The sequence below is a fragment of the Ovis canadensis genome, chromosome 1 (genome assembly GCF_042477335.2).
Source record: "Ovis canadensis isolate MfBH-ARS-UI-01 breed Bighorn chromosome 1, ARS-UI_OviCan_v2, whole genome shotgun sequence".
Lineage (NCBI taxonomy): Eukaryota > Metazoa > Chordata > Mammalia > Artiodactyla > Bovidae > Ovis > Ovis canadensis.
In genome coordinates, this window is record NC_091245.1 from 51,540,691 (window position 1) to 51,560,967 (window position 20,277).

Below are 20,277 nucleotides of genomic sequence, written 5' to 3' on the forward strand. Positions count from 1 at the left end.
ACTCACAGGATTGTGATAAACAAACTTAACCCTACATATTTTAGGCTTATCTACATTAATATGATTCTTAACAAATTGTGCTGAGAAATACATCAGTAAAAGCATACAAAGGAGCATGTAGCAAAACTTGCCCTCTACCAAAGGACATTGTTTCCATACTTGTAACAAGGAGATGATCGCTCGACACACACAAACCCGAAGTAGCCTCGTTTGCCTCCAAGTCTGGAACCTTTTCGATGCTTATATTCACAGCAGGAGCTTAACCTGTTCACTTGTATCCCATTCAGGAAAAAGGTGAGGCTGAAGGGGAAACCTTGGTGCCTTTTGGAAATAAACTGAAAGGTCTCTGGAATTTAAAAAGGAAATACATTAGTGAAAGCAAATGACCTTGAACTAATGTGTTCTAAATCACATTTTTTCTGGTAGATAAGTACAATATTATTTTCTAGATCTCCTTTTTTTTTACTTGAGGACAATTTTTAATCACAAAAACACATTCTATTACATATATATAGTATAACAAATACTCCAAGGTATGATAAAACTCTTTGACTTATAATAAAATAATAAAACCTAAAATTATATGAACACTTAATATGGCCAGACATTACGCTTGATTCCTTTGGATGTATTATTTCTAGACAACCATATGAAGTGTGGATACTATCATCATTAGTTTCTGTAATGCAGAAATTTAAGTTTGGATGGATTCAGTAATTTAGCCAAGATCATACGGTAAGTGGGAGAGTCAGTGTTTGAATCCAAACATCTCTCTGGGCTCCACACCTCTATGTTGCTATGCTATCTACCAATAAAGCACATAATGAGAGGTGACTATGAGCTCAGTAATGCTTTTAATTCAGTAGTGTTTTTAAATAAAGCGGTGACTCAAAACACCCTGATACATATATAGATGAGGCAGAATCACTCTATCTTTAGTCCATTCTCAGTTCTGCCTGGATTTGAGATCCCTTCTTGATCCCCTACCCACCTAAAAGTCTCACCAATAAATTAAGAACCACTGCTTGTAATTAACAGGTTTTAATCATTCCATGTCTCTAAGGGCCTAGATCTGATAGATAGAGTGCATGATGATCTATGGAATGAGGTTCGTGACATTGTACAGGAAACAGGGATCAAGACCATCCCCACGGAAAAGAAATGCAAAAAATCAAAATGGCTGTCTGGGGAGGCCTTACAAATAGCTGTGAAAAGAAGAGAGGCGAAAAGCAAAGGAGAAAAGGAAAGATATAAGCATCTGAATGCAGAGTTCCAAAGAATAGCAAGAAGAGATAAGAAAGCCTTCTTCAGCGATCAATGCAAAGAAATCGAGGAAAACAACAGAATGGGAAAGACTAGAGATCTCCTCAAGAAAATTAGAGATACCAAGGGAACATTTCATGCAAAGATGGGCTCGATAAAGGACAGAAATGGTCTGGACCTAACAGAAGCAGAAGATATTAAGAAGAGGTGGCAAGAATACACAGAAGAACTGTGCAAAAAAGATCTTCACGACTCAGATAATCATGATGATGTGATCACTAATCTAGAGCCAGACATCTTGGAAAGTGAAGTCAAGTGGGCCTTAGAAAGCATCACTACAAACAAAGCTAGTGGAGGTGATGGAATTCCAGTTGAGCTCTTTCAAATCCTGAAAGATGATGCTGTGAAAGTGCTGCACTCAATATGCCAGCAAATCTGGAAAACTCAGCAGTGGCCACAGGACTGGAAAAGGTCAGTTTTCATTCCAATTCCAAAGAAAGGCAATGCCAAAGAATGCTCAAAATACTGCACAACTGCATTCATCTCACATGCTAGCAAAGTAATGCTCAAAATTCTCCAAGCCAGGCTTCAGCAATACATGAACCATGAACTCCCTGATGTTCAAGCTGGTTTTAGAAAAGGAAAAAGAACCAGAGATCAAATTGCCAACATCCGCTGGATCATCAAAAAAGCAAGAGAGTTCCAGAAAAACATCTATTTCTGCTTTATTGACTATGCCAAAGGCTTTGACTGTGTGGATCACAATCAACTGTGGAAAATTCTGAAAGAGATGGGAATACCAGGCCACCTAACCTGCCTCTTGAGAAATCTGTATGCAGGTCAGGAAGCAACAGTTAGAACTGGACATGGAACAACAGACTGGTTCCAAATAGGAAAAGGAGTACGTCAAGGCTGTATATTGTCACCCTGTTTATTTAACTTATGTGCAAAGTACATCATGAGAAACGCTGGACTGGAAGAAACACAAGCTGGAATCAGGATTGCTGGGAGAAATATCAATCACCTCAGATATGCAGATGACACCACCCTTTTGGCAGAAATTGAAGAGGAGCTAAAAAACCTCTTGATGAAAGTGAAAGAGGAGAGTGAAAAAGTTGGCTTAAAGCTCAACATTCAGAAAACGAAGATCATGGCATCCGGTCCCATCACTTCATGGGAACTAGATGGGGAAACAGTAGAAACAGTGTCAGACTTTATTTTTTGGGGCTCCAAAATCACTGCAGATGGTGACTGTAGCCATGAAATTAAAAGACGCTTACTCCTTGGAAGAAAAGTTATGACCAACCTAGATAGTATATTCAAAAGCAGAGACATTACTTTGCCGACTAAGGTCCATCTAGTCAAGGCTATGGTTTTTCCTTTGGTCATGTATGGATGTGAGAGTTGGACTGTGAAGAAGGCTGAGTGCTGAAGAATTGATGCTTTTGAACTGTGGTGTTGAAGAAGACTCTTGAGAGTCCCTTGGACCAAGGAGATCCAACCAGTCCATTCTGAAGATCAACCCTGGGATTTCTTTGGAAGGAATGATGCTAAAGCTGAAACTCCTGTACTTTGGGCACCTCATGAGAAGAGCTGACTCATTGGAAAAGACTCTGATGCTGGGAGGGATTGGGGGCAGGAGGAGAAGGGGACGACAGAGGATGAGATGGCTGGATGGCATCACTGACTCGATGGACGTGAGTCTGAGTGAACTCCGGGAGATGGTGATGAACAGGGAGGCCTGGCGTGCTGTGATTCATGGGGTTGCAAAGAGTTGGACACGACTGAGCGACTGAACTGAACTGAACTGAACTGATAATGCTCTTTGAAGAAGCCTCACCCTAGACATTCCAAAACCCAATTCTCCAGGCAAGAATACCAGAGTGGGATGTCATTTCCTCCTCCAGGGGATTTTCCCAACCCAGGGATCAAACCCACATCTCTTGTGTCTCCTCCATTGGCAGGTAGATTCTTTACCATTAGAACTACCCGGAAGCCCTCTAGCAGGGAAGAACATGCCATAAGTAAACTGCAGTTTCACTGTCAGTGGAGGAGGACTTGATTTGGAAAAAAAAAAAAAACTAAAAAACTTTGGTCAGTGGCATTATGAGTAATAATCTACAATCTCAGAAGCAAATTAACAGGGAAGGTCAGAGGTTCTTCTAACCATGAGATTGTAGTTCTAATTAGAGCAAGCAACAGGTCAGCAGACTAGCCAGAAATTTAACAGGGAGACACAGGCAATAAGGTAATCACAGACACATTCAATAAGCTTTCCACACATCCCCAGCTAACTGGAAACAGCATGGATTGAAGTAGGCCCAACCTAGTCACACATCCCTGTCCTACCGGGAGCTTACACCTGTGTACAAAGGAAATATGAGAGCCTGGTGGAAAATAAAAGTTGAAACAGACCTGAAAACTGTCTGAACTTTGAAGGTACTCCTGAACCCACTATAGTGGGTTGAATATTGCCCTCCAAAATTCATGAATACTCAGAAGTTCAGAATGTGACCTTATTCTGAGACAGAGTCTTTGTAGATATAATCAACGAAGGCTCAAGATGAGATTATCCAGAATTTGTTTTCTCCTAAATCCAATGACTGATGTCCTTATAAGAAGAGGAGAGGACACACACACACACACACACACACACACACACACACACGACATGTGAGGATAGAAGCACAGGTTGAAGTGATGGAGCTCCATGCCATAAAACACCAGGGATTTTGCTAAGGATCACCAGATGCTGGAAGAGGCAAGGAAAGATTCTCCCCTTAAGCTTTTAGAGGGAGCATGGCCCTGCTAAGACCTTAATTTTAGACTTCTGGCCTCCAGAACCATGATAAATTTCTATTGTTTTAAGTCATCAAATTTAGGAACATTTTCTATGTCAGCTCCAGGGAACTAATAAACCTACAAAGAGATTCATTGGCAGAAGACAGAGGGTATACTGGCTCAAAGTGTTTACTCTGACAAATCATTGAATGATCACTAAACTATGAAAATACAGAGACAAGCCTAAGGGATTAGCCTAAAAAATATAAACAAAATTTAAAATAATCAGAGCAGAGACATTAATGGCTATATACCAAGGAAAGAGGGCATGAACTTCAGATTTGTTCTAGATAAGCTACTAAACAACAACAAAACCAAGAATAACTTTCCAGAGGGAAAGTGGAATTCAGAATCCACAGCTGCTGTAATATATGATCTAAAATGTCGAGTTTTCAACAACAACAAAAAAACCTCAAAGATAAAAAGAAACTGGAAAGGGTGTGACCCATTCTCAGGAAGTGAAGGCCATTAAACCCACTCCTAGGATGTGGCTCGAGAGAAATAGCAACTGATGTTTACACAAAAATCTTGTCTTTGTATACTCATTACAGCATGATTTATAATAGTCCCAAACTGGGAAAAGTGCAAGTGAAGTGAAGTCGCTCAGTCATGTCCAACTCTTTCTGACCCCATGAACTGTAGCCTGTCCATGATATTTTCCAGGCAAAAATACTGGAGAGTGTTGCCATTTCTTTCTCCAGGGGGTCTTCCCGACCCAGGGATTGAACCCAGGTCTCCTGCATTGCAGGCAGACTCTTTACTGTCTGAGCCATCAGGGAATCCCACCAGGGAAACAATACAAATGTCTACCAATTGGGTAAATGAATAAAATGTGGTAGATCCACAAAATAGAATATATTCAGTGCTATGAGAAGAGAGCAACTATTGATAAATGCTACAATGGATGACTCTCAAAAATACTATACCCATGGCTGATTCATGTTGATGTATGGCAGAAACCAACACAATATTGTAAAGCAATTATCCTCCAGCTTCCCAAGTGTCTCAATGGTAAAGAATCCACCAGCCAATCAAGGAGACACAGATTTGATCCCTGAGTCAGGAAGATCCCCTGGAGAGGGAAATGGCAACCCACTGCAGTATTCTTGCTGGGAAATCCCATGGACAGAGGAGCCTGATGGGCTACAGTCTATGGGGTTGCAAAGAGTCAGACACAACTTAGTAGCTAAACAACAACAAAAAATTAATTAATTAAATTTTAAAAAATTATATATAGTAGGTTTAAAAACACCATATGCTAATTGAAAGAAGCAAGATACAAAATCCTACCTATTGTATGATTTCGTTTACAAGATGTCCAGAGAAGGCAGACCTGTAGAACCTGAAAGCAAATCAGTGCTGCCCTGGGGCTGCCTATCACAGTGAGGATTCATTGTCAAAGTGTGGGCACAAAGGAAAACAGTGATAATGACTGCACAGCCCTATAAAATTCCTAAATATCTGTGAATTGTCCACTTAACAGTGGATGAACTTTATGGAATGCAAGCTACACCTATTTTTAAATTTAAAAAAAAAAATCAATATATGATAACAAGTAAAAGAAAAAAAAACAAACAGTTAACATAAGTCAAGGTACAATAAGATACTTCAGTTTTAGGTACAGACTAAGAACCATGACCAATCAAGAGAGAGGGATAAAATAGAATAGAAGTCAGCTGAGAAAACTTCACAACCTTAATCTGAATCTTAAAAGATGGGTAAGATTTGAATTTAAAATACAATTTTGAATTTAAAATTCTTTGTCCTGTTACAAAGAAAACAGCACAGGAAAAGATCAGATAACAGTGTGTGGTGGGGATGGGAGGAGGCAGGGGGACCAGTGAAACAGCTCCCGTGTTTGTGAAGAAGTAGTGAGGGATGCACAAATAGTTACAACAGGATCAGGTTATGGAAATACAAGAAGATAGGGCAGAAAGGGGATTATAAGGGAGCCAGAAAAAAGTTACTTTGTTCTTCATATCCACATGAACCCAGGAGGCCAACGTCTGCCTTATTTGAAAGGATGAATGGTAAATAAAACTGCTGTGAAGAACTGTACTCTTTACAAGTGGCAAAAATATTCTGTGACTTCACAGGTGTACATAATACACAATCAATCTATGGCCTGATGTCTAAAATCAAACTGCAAGACATCATGAATCACGATGATAATAGATGCACTTGCTATGTTCCTAAGTAATTAATTGTATTGTTATGCTCATCCAAAAGCAAGACAAATTAACAAATGCCACATTTTTAATGAGTTTATTGCTCCAAGCATAATGCTAAAGGCCCTTTTGCTTAAAGCAGAAATCTTCTAAAAACCTATTCACATTTCACTGAATCACACACAGTTTTGATTTGTAAAAGGGCAGATTCTTTTCAGTCCAGCTAAATTGCTAAGATTGCTGAACTACAAGTCAACTTGAAGCTACCCAACTTTTTCAGTTTTGAACAATTACTTTCTTAGCAATCAAGGGCAAGCTGAGATAAAATTATTGTGTGGACAGGATTCAATTATTTAAGTCCCCATTCCATCCTATTATTTAAGATTGTCCAATGACATAACATAAAGTCAGTCCTAGGATCAATAGGCATGCAAAATAACACTTGGCTGAGTAACACTCTCTAGTAACCTTTTACAATCTTATCACACAGTGTATATCATCTCCCAGAAAATCCTTCAGCCATCTTGTTCTTTTTTCAATTGTATGTACATTTTCCAACAGTCAAAAAGCCATTACATATGAATTCTGTTGAATAAAGCGTGATCCAAGACCCAGGAAAAGTTTCATTATGTTAATTCCAATTTGAGGCTATAGCTAATTTTAGAAATTCTAAATTAATAGTTGAAAATGACACTTTCAAAAAATAAGTGCAATCATTTATCATTAGGGGTTTCATAGCCCTCATATTATGAAAATATTTGAAACCCTTTGCTACTGAGAATAGCTAACTGGGGCCAGATAGTATTTAATACTAAACAAGGGTCCTGCACCTAGTGGTGGAGAGGGGTGGAATCAGCTCTCAACCCTGGTCAGAGCTGGGAGAGTGACCTCGGGGAGGTCTGTACCTCTGATGCCTCTCAGTTTTCTCATCTACACAATAAAAGGAATGAATTCTCAAATGCTACAACAAAATAAATTCTATTTCAGGCAAGTACATAAAATGGGAAAAATAATTTCTAGCATTATTTTTTAAAAAAAAATTTTTACACTTTTATAAAGAAAAATGTTTTTCATTATAAAACAATATATATAGTTCATTACATAATTTGACATGTATATAATTATTTATAATATATAATATTTTACTCTTAAGTTAAAACCAACATTCAAATGTTTATCCTTTCTTATGTTGGAAAGTTTTAAATATTTTATCCCTAAATACGTATAGTTCTTTTTAAGTGTTAGAACTTTTTTAAGTTAATAGTCACTGTTTTTGATTGATGAGGGAAATCAAAAAAGTCAAAAGTAACAACACCATGCTTGCTCCCAACTCCTCCCTTCAATCTCTAAGTCTATATCTAGATTACCCAAATATAAATATTTATTTTAATCAGTAAAAACTCTATCACTTTCTAAAGAGTTTCTTAAGCAAGGAAATAACAAATACAATCCTATAACAACACTTCCTTTTAATTGCAGTTCCACAGAACTAAATATTGACCAAAAAACACTTTGGTACAATATGTAAAATCCTATGCAGCCATGAAATTAAAAGACACTTACTCCTTGGAAGGAAGGTTATGACCATGGCAAAACTAATACAATATTGTAAAGTAATTAACTTCCAATTAAAATAAATAAATTTATATTAAAAAATAAATAAAAATTAGAGTTATCATATGATCATCAAAAAAAAAAAAAGCAGAGACAATACTTTGCTGACTAAGGTCCGTCTAGTCAAGGCTATGGTTTTTCCACTGGTCATGTATGGATGTGAGAGTTGGACTGTGAAGAAAGCTGAGCGCCGAAAAATTGATGCTTTTGAACTGTGGTTTTGGAGAAGACTCTTGAGAGTCCCTTGGACTGCAGGGAGATCCAACCAGTCCATTCTGAAGGAGATCAGTCCTGGGTGTTCATTGGAAGAACTGATGTTGAAGCTGAAACTCCAGTACTTTGGCCACCTCATGTGAAGAGTTGACTCATTGGAAAAGACTCTGATGCTGGGAGGGATTGGGGGCAGGAGGAGAAGGGGACGACAGAGGATGAGATGGCTGGATGGCATCATCGACTCGATGGACGTGAATTTGAGTGATCTCCGGGAGTTGGTGATGGACAGGGAGGCCTGGTGTGCTGCGATTCATGGGGTCACAAAGAGTTGGACTTGGCTGAGCGACTGAACTGAACTGATATTGGATATAAAAATTATCTTATGCTAACAAACATGGATTTATAATCAAAGGGAAGTGAAAATGTAATAAAAGCATTTAGCCAAATTTTATACTGCATTATTTAGGTGTGGTCCACCCTGAATGTTACTGGATTTGTGATTTTATCTCAGCATAGTTCTAAAGAACAAATTGACAATTTAATATTTTTCTCTTAGAATAATGTACGATATAATTCACGATGGCAAGCCAAATAGTTAACTTGTAATTTGGGGGACAGTTATTCGTGCAACATTTTAATGATCATATATCTATATCTCAAGATTAATCTGTTACTGGGTTAAATCACTCCAAATTCTTTCTTCCACAATCTGCAAGAGTAATTGCTGCTTCAGTTTCAATCATGGAGCAGTAAATCTGGATTTACTTTTAGGCAGCTGGTTTATAAGTCCCTGGATATGCATAATTTCATAGAGTGATTGAAGTCATTTTGATATTATATCAACAATAGCTTATCTATAGCATCAACTGCAAGCAATTAAAAAATTCACATTTTATGTGTACCTTTTTCAAGTAGCTTGCCTGTGTAGACACACAGGTTTTCTCCACCACAGTGCTGTTGATAAACTTTTATTTCATCCCGGAAATCTGGGTGATCATAAGCTAGGTGCACATTTTTCCCCAAATAAATCATTGTAATAGCTGCATTACTGTGCAGTGGTGTTTTATGAATCCTTCTTGAATCCTAGAATAAACAAAAGGGGTGACTTATTAACTAATCTCCTTCTAATCAGAATGTGATGACATTGTAATACAAAGAATACAAAAGGCTATTTTTATGAACCTAACAAAAAACCCTTTATAATATGTCAACATATACAGTGCACAAAAAGTCAGCTCCATTACAAAATAAATACCCTTAACAATTATAACATATATACATTTTGGCTTTGTGTTTTTAAAGTAAATTCTGGGGATCTAGACAAAGTTTGTCACCATTCAGCTCATGTACGTGTCTTTTTTTCATGTAACAAAAACATCAGTGACATGAAGAAGAAAACTACTCTTGGTTCTTTTATCTGGTTCCCAAATAAAAATTTAAATCAAATTAATTAAATAAATATTGGTGACATAATTTTCTTCTAATCCAAATTGACGTTAACTGTGACTTAGCAATTGTTTTTGTAATTGAGTGTTATATCTTTCTGCTTGTGCACTGACAAGACATCCTTCCCTGAGTTTATTCTATGTGAGAGGGAGAGGCATACATTTGATTCTTCCTGCAGTCACCCTGAGGGTCAGGAAGAATATATGTCAGATATTTGGGATTACCCAGTTTAATAGGAGGCATTCAGTTCAATGAAAAACGAACACTATCAATATTAGCCTTAAATAGCAAACAATATACCCAACCAAAAAATATCACCTCATAAGCCTATCTGATATTCTATGGCACTGACCAATTTAAATTATGTATAAAATAAACAACAAACTCAAATGTGAGATTAAATATCCAAAGGCTTGCCTCCTGGTTTATATTCTGAAGTATTTTTTCATAGTAGTGAATAAGCACACTGTTTGCCTAACCTGTAAGAGGAAGACAGGGAAAGGGAAATAGGAAAAGGAAGAGGAAGAAGAGGCAGCGAAACAGAATGGCTCCTTGAAAGACTTCAAGAGGTCCCAGGAAGAATATTGTAGGCTGCTAGAACTATACAGATACAAGGCATTATTTTAATCTACTTCACTTTTCTAAAAGTCAATTTTTAGCTAAATGAAAACTGTGAAGAGACCAGCTTTCAGTGAATCCAAGGCAATGATCTGAGTTTGATTTCATTGCCTTACAGATGCCTTGGAAACATGCATTTTATTGAGAATGACAAAGCTCAAAAAAAATTCCGAAGGAACTACTAAAATACTTCTATCTCTAAATCCATTTCCTTCTACCTTGGAGGATTCTTTCTCTTTTTTTCATTCACTTTTATTTCTTTGAAGAAAAAACCAGAGGAGGTAAATTTGATGAAATTCTGCAAATGATGCTCTGAGATTTAAAATTTGAGCACACTGTCTTGCCTGTGGACAGAGCTCCCAAATAGAGAGATAATCCAGAGAACTATTTCAGGGACTTCAGGAGCCATGACAGCAAATCAGCAAACTGGATAATTCTCTGCAGACTAGAAACTTCACTCTGCATCACAGTTGAAAGCATAGGTATGATGGCAGGCCCAGCTCCTAGTTGCAAAGTCATCCCCTGTTTCCTCTTGCCTGAGCGACTATGGAGCTGTGACACGCACGTGTGCAGCCCAACCCACAATCACCAGCCTAAGGCAAATCCAGCTCCAAGCTCCCACTAGAGCATTTAATGATGTGGAGGATTAAATAAGAACATCCCACTTCGTTAAGCAATACTTTCTGAAGTGGCATGGATTCAGAGGTAGCCCTGAGAGCTTCTGGGAGATAAGCACTACATAAATAAAAGGTAATAGTGGGATTAGAGTGGAGGAAGGGCCCGCCTCGTCAGTGCAAAAAGAAAACCTGGATGGAAGAATGTTTAAAAATAAAATCAAGGACAGCTCTTCATCCTTTTCATTTACTCATATTATATTTTTTCTGCTGAAGTGTATTTCTGATAGCAACATCTCTTTTCTCTTGGGTCTGGTTGCTTCATTCCTTTTTAAAATATTCCCCAATCATTGCTACCAAGTTACGCCTTCTGGGTTCTAATAGGAGGCCTAAGTGACAGCTCATTAAATACATCCACTAAGAAATGAAGGGTTGTTTCTTGCAGTTGACTAAACTGCCTCTAAACTTACAATCTTCCAAGGTTATAATGAACCCAGACTGATGAAACTTTAACAAGCTTTCATGGCCCTTTCTGCTGTCCTCAAGCAAGTATCAGAACCTCCCATGAAAATTCAGTTGCATTTCAAGAACAGGAGCAAGTCTCAAGCCTCTGTACAACTAAGGATTATCTCTCTTACTTCCTTGACCAGTTGCTTACGACTTTCCTTCTCATTTCTTTTCAGATTTCTCAAGCAAGTATAATCTGAACTGACAAACAGCAAGCCTATTGAGTAGTGAACCAGTCAGCTACTATATATTTGTAATACTTAGCATTCAGTGGATATATTAAATTTTCACTGGCATCTCTTTATCCCTGCCCAGGTCTATGTAATAGGTGGATTTTAAAGACTGAATAAGTGTCAAAGTTCCTGTTCTTGTTGATGTGTTGGGCAGCCCCTCCTCTCTATCTATAAGACAAGCCCTGATGAACTCTGAACATCATATCATACCTGGATCACTGTAATTAACTTGCAGTTAGAATGCTAGAAAAAAAGAGCATAAATTTGAGCTGTCCCAGGAAATCTGGATGCATGATTACCTTACTAATTGACCCCCACATGTCTATCCAATTGTCCTTCAAATTCTCCCTCCTCCTGGATATCAGAGTGATCTACTGTCACTAAATAGATCATGTGACTCTCCTGCTTAAAGTCTTCCAATGATCCCCAATATCCATGGGATAAGGTTCAGCATTCCTCAGACGGTAAAAAAAAAAAAAAAAGTCTTATAGTCTCTAACTCCTACTATCTTTCAGCTATTGCAATTTCTTGTGTTACATCTAAAGGTATGGCAACTGAACTAATTGTAATGGTCCACACATGACCAACATGCTTTTAATCTCAAGGCCTATATAACTGTATGAGTCACATGGCATTGACCTCTTTCCTTGTATTCCTCTCTCTCAGTAGACAGGACAGTATCTTGCCGATCTTTATGCCCCACCCCCTATGTCTTGTCAGTGCTGACAGCTGTGCTGTGCTGTGCTTAGTTGCTCAGTCATGTCCGACTCTTTGTGACCCCATGGACTGTAGCCCACCAGGCTCCTCTATCCATGGGGATTCTCCAGGCAAGTATACTGGAGGGGTCACCATGCCCTCCCCCAGGGCATCTGCTGAACCCAGGGATCAAACCCAGGTCTTCCACATTGCAGGTGGACTCTTTACCATCTGAGCCACCAGGGAAGCCCAAGAATGCTGGAGGGGGTAGCCTATCCCTTCTCCAGGGGATCTTCCCTAACCGGGAGCCAAACTGGGGTCTTCTGCATTGCAGGCAGATTCTTTACCAGCTGAACTAATAAGGAATCCCATTGACACCTAGTACATTGATCTGACTGGACACAGCCATGGAACAATTAGAGATTCCACATTCTGACCTTTGCTGAGACAAAAGCAGGCTGACCCCACCCAAAATCAGAAGCTTTCTACATTTACAGGAATTCAATAGGTACTAAAGCATGAAAAGTGATTCATGGTGTCCTGTTAAACAAGACACCACCTTTGTTGATTAAGCCTTGATATTGATAAAGAGCCTGGCCATAGAGCAGCAGACATGTTGCTGCTTCATGTTGACACTTGATTCAGGTCTTGTTACACAGTCACTAAGTCAAGCCCAACTCTGCAACCCCATGGACTGTAGCCTGCTTGGCTCCTCTGTCCATGGGATGTCCCAGGCAAGAATACTGGAGTGGATTGCCATTTCTTTCTCCAGGGGATTTTCCCAACCCAGGGACTGAACCCATGTCTCCTGCACGGGCAGGCAAATTCTTTACCACTGAGCCACCAGGGAAGCCCTATTCAAGTCTTTAGGAGAGGAAATTCTGACTTGAGCCGGAGGAAGAGTGCTGCAGTGCTCACACCCCAATGTTTCAGGAAGCCGCTGGTTGTGATGGAAACCTGTCTTCACTTTCCTCATTTAGTTCTGCTCTTTCCCTTCTCTTTCTCACTGGCTTTAACTTGTTCTCTCCTTCTCCCTCCTTTGCTTTTACTATGCATCTTCCTTGCCCTTTACCCCTGCCTGTTTTTCTTACTACTGTATGACCTATATCTCATGCAAATTCCTGACCTATCCCCAAACACCTTGGTCCTTCTGGACTTCTAGAGGAATCTGAGCTCCAGATTTTGAGGATGCTGAACTGAAACTGGATCCTTTACTTCCTCGTCTCCCACAACAGAATGAATTCATTAAGTCTGTTAAGACCAGAAATTATCCAGCTGGATTTTGATTTTGGTGAGAAGGCCCCCAAATCGGACCTTCTTAGTAATAGTCTGCCCTGACTCCTAGAAGCATTTCTGGTTCTTCCTTTCTTCTAGGGTGCTGTTCTACAATGCCAGCTGCAAAGATATTTTGATTGTTGAATTGACTTTTTGTATACTGTTTTTAAGTTCTTTTTAGTTATGTAGTTACCAAACTGCAGTGCTAATTTTAAGCAAAAGCATTGTTTAAAGGAAAATGTTGCCTAAAATAAATCAAGCCTACCATGAAATATGTTGAATTACTATATATTAAAATCATGCTGATATTTTTCCTTTTTCATTCTCAAATCTTAGTCTACTGAAGAGAAAAACTAACAGTAAAAATACCAAGGTAATGCACTGGCTAGAAGAAATTTTTGAAGTATTTTAAATTTTAAAAATATTACTTAAATTAACTCAAACAGAAGAAATGTGCAATTTCCCCACAAAGCTAATATTTGTTAGGCTTTATTTGTTACTGGAGAAAAGGGATCTACACCTGAAAGGCATAACTGTCATCTGCAATATTTACCTAAGCTAAAAAGTATAACTAAAACTTACTTTTTGCATGGATTTAAGCAATACCCACTTATGAACACACTGCTAATAAACATGTGACTAAATGTAAATAAAATCAAACACCTGTTCTCAACAAGCTTCATAACCTGGGAGTAGAAGTAAGAATAAAGGTACATGAATATTTACGTTAAGCAGAAAATATTAAGGAACATAGGAAAAGTAACAAAGTCCTTTTGAAGGGAGGAAGAGATGGAATCCTATTACTGTGTAGAGAAATACAGTATAGAGCATAAAGTCTTTGAGAAGAACAGGGAAAGATAGGTGGAGAAATACATTCTTCTTATCTGTTATGCATTCTCAGGCAATTCATAGAATATCTGGCATAAACTAATTTTTAAAAAGTATATACCTGAGATGGGGAAGTAGTAGACCAACAAGTTGAAGGTATAGAAAATCGTTCAGCATGGCTTGGCTAGGAGCAGAGAGAAAGCTGGAAAAGGGCCAAAATCAGAAGCCCTTAAATGCTAGTACACTAGGCATGCCCCTTTATTCTGATGTTTTGACATCTGGGTCCTTGCTGACCCTGGGATATACCTCACCCAAGACTAACCAGTTCCTAGACATATTAAGGGCTTCCCTGGTGGCTGAGAATCCGCCTGCCCAACGCAGGAGACACAAGTGACTCTGGTTCAATATCTGAGTCAGGAAGATCCCCCAGAGAAGGAAATGGCAGCCCACTCCAGTATTCTTGCCTAGGAAATCCCACGGAAAGAGGAGCATGGCAGGCTACCATCCATGGGGTCACAAGAGTTGGACACAACTTTGTGACTAAACCACCAGACATAATAAATGACTTGCCTAGGACAACATTTATCATATACAAACTAACCAACTGAGAGCCCATATCCACCCTCCCCCAGTCTCTAACAAACTGGGCCCATATTCCCCTATCCTTACCAGGCACCAGACAACTGAGGACAGCCCAACACCGAAGCCTGCCAAAATCATTCATACCATCGTGTCCTAAGCCTGCTTACCCTCTGTCACCTGATCCTTCCTCAGAAACCACAACAGATGCTCTTTCCCACCTTTTCCTCCCACCCTCATTCCTGACAGTCCTGGTGCTTCCCCGGGTGACCCTACAAGGCCTGGTGTGATGGTTAATTTTATCTATCAACTTTGCTGAGCCACAGTGCCAGATATGTGGTCAAACAATATTCTAGGTGGAAGCCTGACTAAAATAAACAGGCATGTCCCTTCCTCTTGAGAACTGTAAGTGACAAACTTAAAGGCAAGTATCCTGATCTATAGGTCTCAACATAGGTGAATAATAATGTGACATTTTAAAGCAGGCAGACTACCTCACTTTCATTAGGAAAGCGGAAGCTAGTGAAAGGTTTTAAGCAGGGGAGAAAAAAGTTGGGAGCTATTCTACAAAGTTTAATTTTAACACCATTATTCAGACTCTACTACTACCGAGATGGACTCTGCTTACACTCCTCTCCCATTCCTGCCTTTAACTCTCTGCTCCCTGCTCTGCTAACTCCCTCCCTCTCTGCTAACTTCCTACCTACCTTTCAGGCATCTGTAATTGCATAGTGCTTATCTGAAGTCTTGGAGAAGGAAATGGCAACCCACTCCAGTACTCTTGCCTGGAGAATCCCATGGAGGGAGGAGCCTGGTAGACTACAGTCCTTGGGGTCGCAAAGAGTCAGACACGACTGAGTGAGTTCACTTTCACTTCACTATCTGAAGTCTAGAAGGTAGACAGGGGACCTCAGACAAATAGGAGAAAGCCCCAGACTAGGTCAAGCCTGGAGAAACTCTTTGCCCTCTCTTTCATAAAACATATAAGAAATTAATGCAAACTATGTTTCATTTTTTTAATTGATAAACATAATGTTTAAGTAGGTTCTTATTTGGGCTTCCCTGGTGGCTCGAGTGGTAAAGAACCCACCTGCAATGTAGAAGATGCGGGTTCGATCTTTGGGTTGGGAAGATCCCCTGGAGTAGGAAATGGCAACCCACTCCACTATTATTGCCTTGAGAATCCCATGGATAGAGGAGGTTGGCAGACTACAGTCCATAGGGTTGCAAAGAGTCGGACACAACTGAAGCAACTTAGCATGCATGCAAGTTCTTATTTGAAAGCCTTTATTTTCACATCTATAAACACTGTTCACACCTATAAACAGTATATAGGACATCCACATTTTCAGTAGGCGGCTGTGTAGAATAGGTGATAGGCAGTCCTGAGTGGAAACACAAAAATCTGCAGATTGGTGAGGTAAAACTCAGAGTAAACTCTAACTCATTGCAGAGATTCCATAAAAGCATTATAAGCTCTGCAGGTATTATATATTCACATTATAAAGCAACAGGGTACAGAAGCAATGTGCTGGGCTGTGAAATCTACACCATGTCATTTCCTGGATCATGGCCTAGAGACAGAGGCCAAAGAAGCCAGGGATTCTGTTCTACATACGCACAGGGGAACAGGGGACAGGCCACCAGCAAGCCGTATTTCTTTGGCTCTTTCTTTTAAGAGCATTTTCTTTGTGATGGTAGTCATGAAAGTATGAATTTAATGTGTAAATTAATCACGAGCGCCACCTTTCTTTAAATGAGTCTTTTCTAGATCAAATGTAAAATAAATCCAAATATTTAAATGAAAGTACATGATTTACCCCACTGTGCCAATTTCATTCTTAAACCCAGGACCTAGGAGCTAGTGACAAACCTAAGAGACATCTAGAAAACTACTGAAGCCACATGAGAAGATGATCACATTTTGAGAAGAAAGACAAGTGTCAAGGGTCTAAGCCTATGGTGATGTCCAGGGTTGAAGATGAAAGAGATACAGAGGAGCAAGACAATAGGCAAAAGGAGAGAGCAAAGAACCATGAAAGTAGAGTGCCACAACACAAGAGAGAGAAGCTTCAGGAGGAGGCAGTAATAATGTAAGACACTACTATCAAAGAAAAATCATGGTAAATAGAAAATATAAACTAAGATGGTAGAAATAAGTCTAAACATACCACAAAATAAATCAGTAATTAAACTCACTAATGAAATGGATAGATTCTCAGTTGAAATAAACAGAAAGCACACATATGCTACATGAACATATTTAAAGTCTAAAGCTTTAAAGACATTGAAGAGTGAAAGTAAAAGTAAATATATATATTCATATATATAAAAATAATCTTTCTGTGATTATGGTTTTCATAGATGGGAAAAAAGTTGAAACAGTGACAGATTTTATTTTCTTGGACTCCAAAATCACTGCAGACAGTGACTGCAGCCTTGAAATTAAAAGATGTTTGGCTCCTTGGAAGCAAAGCTATGACAAATCCAGACAGCATATTAAAGAGCAGAGATATGACTTTGTTGACAAAGATCTGCCTAGTCAAAGCTATGGTTTTTCCAGTAGCCATGTGCGGATCTGAGAGTTGGACCATAAAGAAGGCTGAGTGGCCAAAGAATTGATGCTTTTGAACTGCGGTGCTTGAGAAGACTCTTGAGAGTCCTTTGGACTACAAGGAGATCCAATCAGTCAATCCTAAAGGAAATAAGTCCTGAATATTCATTGGTAAGACTGATGCTAAAGCTGAAGCTCCAATACTTTGGCCACCAGATACAAGGAGCTGACTCATTGGAAAAGATCCTGATGCTGGGAAAGATTGAGTGCAGGAGGAGAAGCGGGCAACAGAGAATGAGATGGTTGGATGGCATCACTGACACAATGGACATGAGTCTGAGCAGACTCCGGGAGATAGTGAACGACAGGGAAGCCTTCTGTGTTGCCGTTCATGGGGTCTCAAAGAGTCAGACACAACTTAGCAACTGAACAACAACAATATATAATCTAAAGAAAATAAGGAGAAATACTATTAGACAAAATAGATTTTAAGGCCAAAAGTAATCATAAAGAGGATCTTTTTTTAATAATAAAGAATATTTTTACCAGTAAGATAAAGTATCCTAAGTCTGAGGGCATATAACCAAGTATTCTCAATATTTACAAAACAAAACTCAATTAATTACAGGAAGAAACAGACAAATCCACAACTACAGAGAATTAATTCTCACTAGAACTCAAGAACTAAGAGACCACGCGGATAAAAAGAATAATAAAGATGTAAAATTACGAGTAACACAATTGGACATTTCTTACCTATTGGAAGAATTCTGCTCCCAACAATTAGAGAATCACATTCTTTACAAAAATTGAGCCTGTTATAGCCCACAAAGCAAATCTCCACAAGTACCAAAGGATCAAAATCATACAGAACAAGATGCTTTTTAAGAGTAGCATTCAGTAAACAAAAGGAGTTCTAGGATTTAAAATATGGCAGGAAAAGAAGCATGCCAATAACCCACAGATATAGAGAACGGACTTGTAGTTGCTGAGGGGAAGGGGGTTGGGGAAGGAAAGACTGACAGTCTGGGATTAGTGGATGCAGACTATTATATACAAGACTAATAAACAACAAGGTCCTAATGTCTAGCGTGCACGTGTGCTAAGTGCTGTGCAACTCTTCACAACCCTATGGACTATAGGCCGCCAAGCTCCTCTGTCCATGGAATTATCCAGGCAAGAATACTGGAATGGGCTGCTATTTCCTTCTCCAGGGGATCTTTCTGACCCAGAGATTGAACCCACATCTCCTGTGTCTCCTGCATTGGCAGGTGGTTCTTTTACCACTGAGCCATCTGGGAAGTCCAATATACAGCACAGGGAACTGGATGCAATATCCTGTGAAAAATCATAATGGAAAAGGATATGAAAAAGGATATATAACTGAGTCACTCTACTGTACAGTGGAAATTTAACAGAACATTCTAAATCAACTATACTTCAATAAAACTTTACAAAAGAAAAATGTCAATAGAATGTGTATAAGATAAAATTGAAGAAATCTCCCAGCAAGTAGAGCAAAGAGGTAAAGAAGCAGAAAATATGAGAGAAAAGCTAAGAATATTAGAGCATCAGTCTAGTAGCACCAACATTCTCAAATAAGATTTCCAAAAAGAGAGAACAGAAGTTAAAAAAAGAAAAAAAAAAAAGACCAAGTCAGACTGAAGCCTTGTAAACTCGAGAGCCAGACACACCAAGGTCTGTCAGAGCCAGGACGCCTGCTGACATCCGCTGTGTTCCTAACCTAAAGTAGAATGCCCAGGGGAAGCTGGCTCAGAAGCTTATCTATCTATGCTTCACTGGTCATGACCGCAGGATGGAGAAGTTGCTGCTCTCTCCTCTGTGCACAGCTACAGAAGCCCATTTGCCTGAGTATATTCCTGCTGGACATCCAGCATCTGGCTCACATGAGGACTTCACTGCTGTTGCTGCTGCTAAGTCACTTCAGTCATGTCCGACTCTGTGCGACCTCATAGACAGCAGCCCAACAGGCTCTTCTGTCCCTGGGATTCTCCAAGCAAGAATACTGGAGTGGGTTGCCATTTACTTCTCCAGTGCACGAATGTGAAAAGTTAAGGCGAAGTCGCTCAGTCATGTCTGACTCTTAGTGACCCCATGGACTGTAGCTTACCAGGCTCCTCCATCCACTAGATGCCCTGATTCTGGTGAGCCCCATTTTTCTAAGAAAATTAAAAGACACTTGCTCCTTGGGAGAAAAGCTAGGACAAACCTACACAGCATATTAAAAAAGCAGAGACATTACTTCGTTGACAGAGGTCCGTAATAGTCAGTGCTATGGCTTTTCCAGTGGTCATGTATGGATGTGAGAGTTGGACTGTAAAGAAAGCTGAGTTCCAAAGAATTGATGCTTTTGAACTGCAGTGTTGGAGAAGACTCTTGAGAGTCCCTTGAACTGCAAGAAGATCAAACCAGTCAATCCTAAAGGAAATTAGTCCTGAATATTCATTGGAAGGACTGATGCTGAAGCTCCAATACTTTGGCCACCTGATGCAAAGAACTGACTCATTGGAAAAGACCATGATGCTGGGAAAGACTGAAGGCAGGAGGAGAAGGGGATGACAAAGGATGAGATGGTTGGATGGCATCACTGAGTCCATGGACATGAGTTTTAGTAAGCTCTGGGAGTTGGTGATGGACAGGGAAACCTGGCATGCTGAAGTCCATGGGGTTGCAAAAGAGTTGGACAAGACTGAGTGACTGAAATGAACTGATTCTTTTAGGAACACTCATGACCTGACTTCTCTTACTTCCCCACCAGGAGCTCTTAAAACTGTAAGGAACCAAACCTAGATGGTGACCTAAAGCTC

The 20,277-nt window shown here is 39.4% G+C and overlaps 1 protein-coding gene across 2 annotated transcripts in view; it reads right to left on the reverse strand.

The window, feature by feature from the left end:
* Positions 1–20,277, reverse strand: part of ERICH3 (glutamate rich 3) — a 126,837-nt gene that overhangs the window by 49,707 nt on the left and 56,853 nt on the right. For both annotated transcript variants that reach the window (XM_069594765.1, XM_069594755.1), the window contains 2 exons: positions 9,002–9,182; positions 160–346 (listed from right to left, as the gene is read on the reverse strand). In XM_069594765.1, coding sequence (XP_069450866.1) covers positions 160–346; positions 9,002–9,182 — 368 coding nt within the window. The remainder of the gene's footprint in view (positions 1–159; positions 347–9,001; positions 9,183–20,277) is intronic.